Source organism: Aegilops tauschii, chromosome 3, assembly GCF_002575655.3.
Source record: "Aegilops tauschii subsp. strangulata cultivar AL8/78 chromosome 3, Aet v6.0, whole genome shotgun sequence".
Lineage (NCBI taxonomy): Eukaryota > Viridiplantae > Streptophyta > Magnoliopsida > Poales > Poaceae > Aegilops > Aegilops tauschii.
This window is the reverse complement of record NC_053037.3, coordinates 26,699,116-26,710,051: the sequence shown is the minus strand read 5'-3', so window position 1 is coordinate 26,710,051 and position 10,936 is coordinate 26,699,116. Positions and strand designations below refer to the sequence as shown.

Sequence of the window (10,936 nt, the reverse complement as noted above, 5' to 3'; positions counted from 1 at the left end):
CATGGTCTCGACTCTCCACCGCGCACTCCCTGGGCGTCTCGGACGTGCCCACGCCGCCGTCATCATGCCGCTCGCCGGCTTCCTGCGCGCTACGGGCGCGCCGTTCATGGCGAGCGCGTACCCTTTCAATGGCCTCACGCCCTCACCAGTGACACCGAACTCAACTTCGCGCTGTTGCGGGTGAGAGCCGAAGGTGTCATGGACTCTCGCACTGAGCTGCGGTACACCAACGCGCTGAACGCACAGCTCGACGCCGCGCACTCTGACACTGGGCTGTGGTACACCAACGCGCAGTTCAACGCCGTGCACTCGGTGATGGAGCTGTCGACGTCGTCGTGTCCGACACCGGGTGACCATGGGCTGCGGAGGACAAGGAGGCCGGGATGGGCACCCGGCTCATGCCGAACACGGGCTCACCCTCCTCGACAAGAGCCTGAAGCCCTGCCCGGTGTCCGAGCCTCACTTCCGACTGTTCCACTCCGACAGGACACCCGTCTACGACGCCGGCATCTTCACCACTCCAGAGGTAAATAATCTGTGCCACCATTGGTTTTACTCTCCGCTCTTCTTCGACATGATGCCAACCACTCACGTTGCGTGCGTGGGGTGCTCGCGTGCTGGGCGGCTGAGCGCCAAAATTACACCGGCGGCGCCGATACCAGACGCGGGAGCGGCGGACTCGGGCTGGCGGTGGGACGGGCGCTGCTGCAGGAGAATATCAACTTCGGGGGCCACCGACTGCGGCGCGATACTGCCAAACGGCAACATGCGTTCAACTGCGAGGTCGGTCGCACGGGCGTCGTGACTCGTCTTTTCAGCTGGATTGGATTGGTCTCCCCTCTAATTAAACGGCGGCATACTCTGTTTCTAGTCATCAAACATTTCACATGCGTTCCGAATATGATGGAAATTTGAAAGGTTATGGCCACAAGAGAACAAAAATGGGTGTGGTTAGGTTTCCGTCGACTGAGATTTTTTTTCCAAGGAAATAGTGGGCATTTTATTCCTCTGAAATAGTGTTACAAACTGCTAATACAATAGTTTGAACATTGTCTGAAACTCGGTCCAACCAACACACGGTGCGACCTCTAGATATCCAAGTCTCTCAGTCAAGTATAACATAACATACAAAAGGAAAAAGAAAAAATTAAAAAAAATTGCACGGGTCTCAATGTAAGATCTCGCCGATATAATATCAAAGTCTCAGTCAACAAAGACTTAGTAAGGCTGAACAAAGATACAAGGGTTTTTCAAAAAAAAATGTGCCACGTGTTGGCCATTGTATTTGGGTTGAAAAGTTCACTTTGATCATAGTGTTTTTTTGCGGGCGATCGTCGTACTTAAGAATACTGTTAATGTGGTCATTATGTACAACTTAAGGTGATTATCGGTCACTAGCTCATTGTAAGGTTTGTATTTTTTGACACATACAAGTTCGTATTTTGCCTACTTTGACCGATCAAACTGCCTACGTGGCAAATAATACAGCCTAGTCAGCCAACATTCTCTCTCTACCTTTACCGTCCGTCCCACTGTCACTGAGTTGAATAAGAAATGAACATGAAAAACTACGCGACATACTCTTCGAAGCAAGTCGTTCGAAAGAAAGAAAGGCGGTCTCCAGCCACCAGGAGTCTCCACCGTCGCTACCCTTCGGCGGCTCTCCTTCGCCGGCGACCTCGGTCGTCGGTGGTGAGGGGGTCGCAGATCCACGTGTGAGCTCATATTTTACTCTTGTAGTTTATGTTTTTAGGTTGTTCATTGTCTCGGGATCGGCGGCGGCAATGACGACGCTGAATAAAGTTTCTTCAGATCCTACTCTGACAAGGCGATCGGTCATGTGGTTGGGGATGGAGATGGTTTTGGAAATCAGTTTGTTCAAGCAAGGATGGCGTCGCGGCGACGGCATCCTTGTGGTGGACCTGTGTCCTCGGGCTCTGCTGTTGCGACGACGTTTGTTCCAGCGCCGGCGCAGAGCTACGGAGGTAGTCCAGGAGCGGATGCAGATTGTGGTCTACATCGGCGGCATCTGGAAGGCGGTGGATATGGGTTCGGGGGTTCGTGGATGACAGATATGGTTTTCTCCTCCGACGTCTTAGTCGGGTGGGGATGCCAGATCTGGAGTTCGATGGCGTGTCCGGAGTGTTGCCCCGCCTGATTCGTTCAATGGCAATGATTTCGTCTTTGGTGAGCCATCTTGGAGGTCTGCAAAGCTGCATATCGGCGATGGAGCCGCTTCGAGCTCTCGTGTGAAGGTGATCCATCATTTTTTTTTCCTTTGGTGGCTGATGTGGTGGTGCCAAAGGCAGATGACGGGCGTCGGTGTCAAACTCAGAGGATTCTTCGGCCTTGATTGTATTTTTACTTCTTGGCTGGTGTTCCTTTGTGCAAAGACTAGATTTTTGTTGTCTTTTCAGTTTTGTCAGGTTAATGTGTACGTGGTTTATACTATGATCATTATGATATACTCCTATATGAGACATCATATTACCATGAAAAAAAAGGAAAAACTATGCGACAGTAACGGGGATCCAAACCAGGGACCTGTCGCTGACGCCGAGACGAGGCAGCCAACTGACCTAGCAGCCCATTGCGACAAATAACTAAAGCGCGACATTGTTATGAGAAGACACGACAGGCATGCGCACACTCGCACGCAACACGCGTGCACACATGACATTCGCACACATGACCATGGTGCGCGCGCACGTCTCGCAGCTCCTGTGCATCCGCCGGCCGGCATCGATCGGTTTTGCGACGCGGCGGTCGCTCATGAGACCCTGTCCCGGATGACCGGCAACACAACGTGCACCCCTGACACCGCCCGCTCCCGCTAGCCGCGGCTACTTGCTGTGCGTGCGTATTGAGTTGTGGCGTGCTTGCTTGTTCGTCTGCATGCATGTTGTGAATGGCGAGAATGGTGAGAACTGAGAAGCTGTACGGTCGCGCCAAGTGGTGGCAGGCTGCGTGCGGATGGACCAAAACCACAAAATCTCACAAGATCTAACAAATTGCAAGAAAAATTTTGGGGGCTACTTTTATGGAGATTTTTAAATTAGGACGAAAAACAACAAAATCAAGCTAGCAAATGGGGGTAGTGACTCCAAGATGTGAATCAACCTTGCTAATGATACCAAGATGTTGTAGGGTGAAACCCTAGAGGGGATCTTTTCACACTTGGAGGGGGAAAAGAGGAAGAACACACAAAATCGCAAGGAGAAAATCACTCTAACAAACCCAAATAACACATCCACTAGAGTAGCATACAAGAGATCCACAAGCATACATGAACAATTCAAATAAAATAGCACCAGGGTAAAAGTTCTTCCCACTAGGTGAGGTCTTGATATCCAAAAGGATCTTCTCCAAGAGGAGGGCTTGATCTCCAAGAGGAGCTTCTCCAAGAGGAGGTCTAGATCTCCTAGAGGAGGAAGATAAGCAAAGCTCTCTCTTTGTGTTTCTAATACTTTGTTATCCCCTCAAATGAGCAAGGGGAAGAGGTTATATAGTCTAGGTACGAATATGAGGGAGAGGGGGATACAAGGGTCAAAACCACAAAATGCACGCAGGCACGCGGAGCAGTCCGGGCACTCGGGGTAAAGTGGCCCGGGCACCCGTGGGTAGATGCATCAGGGGGGCGGGCACCCGGACCGGACAGAGGGCTGAGCCCTTGGCGCTGTGGAGGCGGGGCACCCGGTGGTGATGGCCCGGGCACCTGGTGCGGGCAGGAGCAGCTCCAGGCGGGAGGGGGCCGGGCACCCGGGGCCGGCTGGAGAGGCCCAGGCGGGCGGCCAGGCACCCGGGGGGGTGGCTGGGGCGAGGCCCAGGCTGTGATCGGGCACCCGGGGTGGCCAGAGGCGCGGCCAGCCGGCGGCTGGGGGTGGCCGGGCACCCGGGGAGGTCCGAGACCTCTCTTGCTTTGTGCCTCACACGTCCTTCTTCCTTCTCCTCTTCCATAGGTGCTTGTGTCTCCGTCCTCGCCTCTTCACGGTCTTCTTCTTGGTTGACCTACGTCAAGTACGAATGGTTGTATACTTATTTAAATTATGTTTCTCTTTCATTCTGTTGCCTTCATAGCTAACTTTTGAGCTTTATGTGTGGACTATATATAGCCACACATCAGGAGTATGGTAAGAGAGCTCTAATTGATGTATTTATTTACTAGCATGGCATACATGGATTTGAATATAACTTTATGAATGAATTTATCAGTGAAAGTTGGTGCACGAAGATTTGAAAAGATTGGTTGCACAACTTTAATGGAAGCGACAACATATCTTGTGCAATCCAGATGAAGAGATGATTTGCCATGTGCATGCATACATCACACTGGCTAAATGTGGTTTTTTATTCAGATTTTTGCATGGAAGTTCGCACTCCATCTCCTCCTTGCACCACACCAGCCATGGCATCTGGCTCCAAAGCCCTATGGGACGACCTCTCCGGCGAGCAGAAGACGGATCTCTTCGACATTGCAGCGACTGGGTGGCCCGACGAGCTAGCCAGATACAGGCTGGCTTGCCGGCAAGCTCTTTGGAGCCGGCACTACTGTCACCGCCTCGCCCGTCTATGCAGGCCAAACATCCAAACAACCTAAAACAACACCCAGGGAATCTAACTGAGGTATATGCAGGCTACCAAACGCGTGAATGAATGATATTGCAAAATTGCAAAGTGGACCGGCGTCGCTGCCCATGATCTTAATTGTATCCCGATTGATCCCCCTAAAAAACATTGTATTCTGTTTAACTGTGTGTGTTATTAATTGATTTTGATTTATAGTAGGAGTAGAGCGGAGCGTGTTTATAGCCTCAAAAGAAAAGAAAAGAAAATCTGTGTGAGACGAGACGGATCCCCTTTGTCCTCTCAACCAGCCGTCCACTCGCGGGGGGAGTAAATTACCCGCATCGCCGGCGCCGGTGCCCCGCCCCGCCCTGCCCCTGCCTCTTCTTCCCCGCCGACTCACCGCCGCGCTCATGGGGACCATCGTGGACCAAATCGGCGCCTCGTCCTCGAGATCCGGGATCCCACGCGTCCCTAGCTAGCCCGGAGTGAGAGGACGATGCCTCCGCCGCGGCCATCGCACGCGCGGGCTTAGCCCGACGCCGACCACCGGCGACGGCAGAGGGGAGAGCGGGAAGGAGGAGGGGACCGGCGGCGGAGAGTTGGGTCCCCACGGTCGCACGCGCGGGGGGCGACGGGGGGAGGGGGAGGGATCGGCGGTAACATGCTCCCTCTTACCCCTTTTTTCACATGGAAGGTAAGAAGGTAAGAGTTAATCAAATCCAATGTAAAACTTGAACAAAGTGCGGCGTACATGGGCGATGAGTGAAGTAGCAAGTAAGTTCTGTATACGTTTACGGACATCGGTAATAATACACCCTCAGGGCAGTACAGAAATGTCAATGGAGATGATCGGTATGTGTTCAAAGCGCCTGTGTGGAGGAGGTGCACACTGCCATGGGGCATTTTGATTTCACTATCACTGTTTCAGTCCATGTAGTTCCTCCTTTTCTTAAAGACATATATGATGTGGTAATGGTTGGCCTACGTCAAGTAGACAAGTACGAATGGTTGTATACTTGTTTAAATTCTGTTTCTCTTTCATTCTGTTGCCTTCGTAGCTAACTTGTGAGCTTTATGTGTGGACTATATATAGCCACACATGGCAGGAGTACTAGTGGTTGGGGCGTGCCCATGGCGCGCCGCCTGAGCAGAAGCTCGGCGGTGCCAGGTGGGACGCGCCCCTCTCTCTTTCCTATTTATACTAATATACGCACTCATTTTGTCTTCGGATCATATTTTGTTGAACAAATCGTTGCTTCAGTCCAGTATCAGTGCCACATCGATGTGTTTCACCTGCTCATTACTGCAGGGTCTATCTTTGTGCAAAAAATTATAACGATGCTACGAACTTGTCGCTCTGCACCGGCTCAAAGGGCAACACGTTCCTGTCAAGGTCTGGTCCCTGGCCAGACATTGCATGTGGAGCTGTCGCAGCTCCCAGCAGACGTCGTCCAGGTGGAGCGTTGGTGACTCCCAGCCAGCGCCGGTCGCTTGATTTAGATGAGTTGATCCAGCTCCAACGCCGCTCCGACCTCCTCGTTGACGGGCTCCATGCCCTTATTGATGTGTCCATGCCAGTCTAAGGAAGCCGGGAGCTCAGCTATTCCCCGAATTACATGCCTGCTCGCAAATCTATAATACCTAAATAGTTCATTTCCATTATCTTATTTCTCTTGACATGTAAGCTGTCCACATCACTAATCGATATGCAACCATTCACCTCACTCCACCTCAGCAGTGTAGCCACATGAGCAACTTTTTCCCATGCATGATGTCTGGTCGTGCCATCCGTTACCAGTGTGTAAATTGAACCCTTCCGTTTCATCAAGCGGTAAACTATGCAACGCATCGATTCCTCTCTCTCATTAATAAAGTAGAAAAAACGATTGAGCCCCGTCCTGTCGAGCCCTTCCTTTTCTCTTATATTTATACTACAGCGCGGTGGTTTTTTTAAAAGGAGGATGACCCCCGGTCTCTGCATCTGGGTGATGCATACGGCCATTTTATTAATTATTCTCACAAGACCTTACAAAGCCATACAACAGTAAGACTAAAGCCACCATCTAAGCAACAACTGTCGCTACAACTATCCAATTGATGAAGGGGCGCAGATAGTCTGGGCCTAATACCAAACAGACATCGCAGCCAAACCTAAACATCTAAGACCTGAGGTCCCAACCAGGACGCCTGCCGGGTATGGGGCACCTACCAGTCCAGCGCACTCCTCAATCAGGACGCCTGCTGGGTATGAGGCCGCCGCAGCCACCTGCCACCAATCCATCTTCAGAGCTATACTGTTGCATGTACCGTGTCAGGTCTCTCTGCCATCGACGCCATCACGACGCCCGACAGCGTCGTCCTCCTGCGCGAGTCCATCCTCCCACAGCGAACTCTGAATCTGCACTGCGCCACGCCGTCAAGATCCGTCGCCATCAGTGTATAGGATGAAGCACCGCTCCACCAAAGAATCCGTCCTCTGGTCCCTCGATCACGTGTGTACCTCCAAGAATGACGCCCCCAAGGGAGGAATGACACCAGAGCGCCGCCGTCATCCGATCATCCGATTTAGGGTTTCCCCCAGAGGTAGCAGAGAGTGGCCTTGAACTTCTCCATGGAAATGCCTTCAAGAAGGGAACGACGCAGATAGCGCCGCCACCGCCGGCCTTAGCAGACGCCGAAGGCAAGTTTTCACCCATATCAGTTCGAAGGGATCCAACTCTCGTGCACGGGTTGCCGTCACCACCAGCACCACCAGGCAGAACCCTGGAGCACCGGCAGATCAGCGAGCCACCGGCACCACCACATCCAGATCGCCGGCCCCGCCGGGCCGCCGCCATCCCCCGCACCGTCCGGGTCAGAGACGGAGCCGCCGACTGTGCACAGGGACCACCGCCGCCTGCACACACCGGAGTGCCGCCGAGAGCCCACCGCCCGCCACCGCTTGCCGAGAGCCGCCGCCGCGCGCCCCGAGCGGACTCCCACGCGCACCAGGGGAAACTGCCATCGCCCCCAAGCCCGCGCCGACGCGCCCCGCCTTCAGCGCGCCGCCAACCACCGCCGCGATCCGCCCGCGCCAGATCCAGCGAGCCGTGGAAGATGAGATCCCGCCGCCGCCGATGCCGACCTCGGTGAGCCAAATTCCGGTGAAGAAATCCAACACAAGTCGGTGCAAGCGGCGGCTCCGCCGATCTCGCGCGTGTCCATACCTACTCTGAGCAAATCCAAAGCTCCAACCTAGAGACAATGCACGACTACATGGATCCCGCCGGCTCCAACGTCAACAGGAGCCTACTTCGATCTGAGCGAGTATCATCGACACGGTGGGGCGACAGCGGCCAAGCACGTAGCACACGACGACTCACATCCCAGGAGCAGCACACGCGCGAGGGCGGGCCAACGCCTCAACCCGCGCGTGAGTGTCATGAACGATCACGCTGCCCAGCCGGGCGTTCCCGGTTGTTGAGCGTACGTTGTACACTGCATATGTATAGGACTAGGGTCTGTATTTATACCGTTGTATCTCTCTCTCTCCCCCCGTATATTTGTATATCTTGGGAGACAAGTAGAGGCCGGTCCACCCTGTACCTATATATGTGCATCATGCACACAATCAATGATTATCGATTCGTGCAATCTCATTCTTCCTAACTAACATGGTATCAGTTTAGCATGCCGATCCCTTTCCCACCTTCCACACTAGCCGCCGCCGCGCCCTACAGCAGCCGCCGCCGCCTCCCTTGCGCCGCCGCCGCCGCTGTCCACTGCCGCTGCCGCACCCTCCCCTTCCCTCGCAGCCGCCGCTTTCCCCTCTGCTGCCGCTGCCCTCCTCCCCAAGTTGCCGCCGCGCCCCCCAAACCCTAACCCTACCCCGCGCCGCCGCCACTCTCCCCCTCCCACCCGAGCCGCCGCACCCCTCCCCTTGCCGCCGCTCCCATGGCGTCCCCTCAATCCAGCAACTCCAATCCGTTTGCCGGACTCGTACCCGACGCCACCGCCGTCCGTGATCTCGACATCCACACCCGTGTTCCCATCAAGCTTGATCAGTCCACCTCCTCGTACTACGCATGGAAGACCTACTTCAACCTCGTCTTCCGCGAGTACCACCTCCTCGAGCACGTCGACGGGACCGTGGATGGCGATCTCATGGTGGATGATCCGGACTGGGCGGCCATTGAGGCCTCTCTCATCCGGTGGTTCTACCTCACCGTCTCCCCGGACATCTTCCACACGGTCGTCTCGGAGGATGACGACGCGTGTGCCGTATGGACCAAGATCAACAACCTCTTCACCGACAACAAGCTTCAACGTCTCGTGTTTTTGCAGCAGGAATTTTTCGGGTGCCACCAAGATGATTCCTCCATCGATGACTACTGCAGGCGTCTCAAGCGCCTCGCCGATGAGCTCCGTGATATCGGCGCCAAGGTGTCGGACGCGCTCATGCTTAGCACCCTCACCGCCGGCCTCAATGAGGACTTCGGCAACGTGGCTTCGAACCTCTCCCTGCTGCCGAACCCGACTTTCCAGTCCGTCACCGCGTACTTACGCTTGGAGGAACAGCGGATGAAGAAGGTCAAGGCCCGCGTCCACCACACCGCCCTCGCCGCCGGGACATCTCGCGGGCAGCCGCAGCCCGCCCCGGCCCAACCGCGTCCGCCGGCGCCATCGGGGTACTACCCCCTCCCGCCCACTCCGCCCGCACCTCCCGCTCCTCAGCAGCAGCAGCAGGGCGGGGGCGGCGGCTGCCGCAACAGGCGCCGTGGGGGAGGGGGCGGCGGTCGTTCCCAGCAGCAGCAGCACCAGCCGCCAGGGTACGGGGGGGCCCAGCGCCAACATCAGCCCTCCCAGCCCTGGGCCGTCGGCCCTAACCCGTGGACCGGCGTGGTCCACGCTTACCACATGCCGGTCCCACGGGCCCCGGGCATCCTTGGGCCGCACCCGGCCGGGCCGCAGGCACACCTCGCCGCTGCACCCTACCAGGCGGGTGGGGGCGGCCACGCCCCCGGTGGCTACGCGCCGGGCTTCGCGCCGGGCGGCTACGCGCCTCCGCCGGCGTCCTTCGGCTATGCGCCGCCGCCTGCACCAGCTCCGCCCGGTAGCTACTCGCTCCCTCCGGCTCCATGGGATCCCGCTCTGCTCGCTGCACTTCACTCGGCGCCGTCTCCCTCCAATTACGGAGGTGGCGGTGATTGGTACATGGACACGGGGGCTACCGCCCACATGACGTCGCACCCTGGTAACCTTACATCTTCCTTCCCGTTCACCACTTCGAACCGCATCACCTTTGGTGATGGTTCCTCCGTACCCATTACTCATGTCGGTCATAGTTTCTTTCCATCTAATTCTATGCCTATTAACATGACTAATGTTCTTGTCTCACCTAACCTAGTTAAAAATCTTGTCTCCGTTCGTCGTCTTGCACGTGACAATCCTCTCACCGTTGAATTTGATGGCCTTGGTTTCTCTGTGAAGGACGCCCGTACGCGGATGGTGCTCCACCGGTGTGACAGCCCCGATGACTTATACCCGGTGCACTCCGCCTCCACCGCCACCGCCTCACCAGTCGCCCTCGCCGCCGGTGTCGACCTCTGGCACGCACGCTTGGGTCACCCCAACTCCACCGTCCTTCGCCAGATTCTCAAGAGTTTTTCATTTTCATGTAATAAATTCGACGAGCACACTTGTCATGCTTGCCGTCTCGGCAAGCACGTTCGTCGCCCGTTTAGCGAGTCAAACACTATTTCTTCTTTTCCGTTTCAGTTAATCCATAGTGATGTTTGGACATCTCCCGTTGCGAGCAACACCGGTTTCATATATTATCTTGTTTTACTTGATGATTTCTCTCACTTTGCGTGGACGTTTCCGCTCCGTCGCAAATCCGATGTTCTCACCACTCTCACAGCCTTTTACTCCTACGTCACTACCCAGTTCGGGCGCCCTATCCTCGCCCTTCAGACTGACAATGGCAAAGAGTTTGACAATGCTGCCACTCGCCATCTTCTCACCTCTCACGGTACCACTTTTCGTCTCACATGCCCCTACACATCTCAGCAGAACGGCCGCGCCGAGCGGATCCTCCGCACTCTTAACGACTGCGTCTGCACGTTGTTGTTTCACTCCAACGTGCCCCCTCGGTTCTGGCCTGACGCTCTCGCCACCGCCACTCTCCTAGTTAACATTAGGCCTTGTCGTCCACGCTGGAACTACACACCCCATCACCTTCTTTTTGGTTCCCCTCCCTCCTACGATGGTCTTCGCATCTTCGGATGTTTGTGTTATCCCAGCACCACCTCCACCTCACCACACAAACTCGCTCCTCGCTCCGTAGCATGTATCTTCCTAGGCTACCCTCCTAACACCAAAGGTTACCGGT

General features: G+C 55.3%; 1 protein-coding gene across 1 annotated transcript; it reads left to right on the top strand.

Moving 5' to 3' along the window:
* Positions 1 to 8,499: 8,499 nt before the first annotated feature.
* LOC120971101 (uncharacterized) lies at positions 8,500 to 10,334 on the top strand. Its single transcript, XM_073511497.1, has 2 exons — positions 8,500 to 10,222; positions 10,324 to 10,334. Exons 1-2 carry the CDS (start codon positions 8,500 to 8,502, stop codon positions 10,332 to 10,334), a joined length of 1,734 nt encoding a protein of 577 aa, XP_073367598.1.
* The last annotated feature ends 602 nt before the right edge of the window (positions 10,335 to 10,936 follow it).

Bases quoted from the DNA above. Each gene is read 5' to 3' on its own strand.
- LOC120971101 (XM_073511497.1), top strand. From the start codon at position 8,500: ATGGCGTCCCCTCAATCCAGCAACTCCAATCCGTTTGCCGGACTCGTA.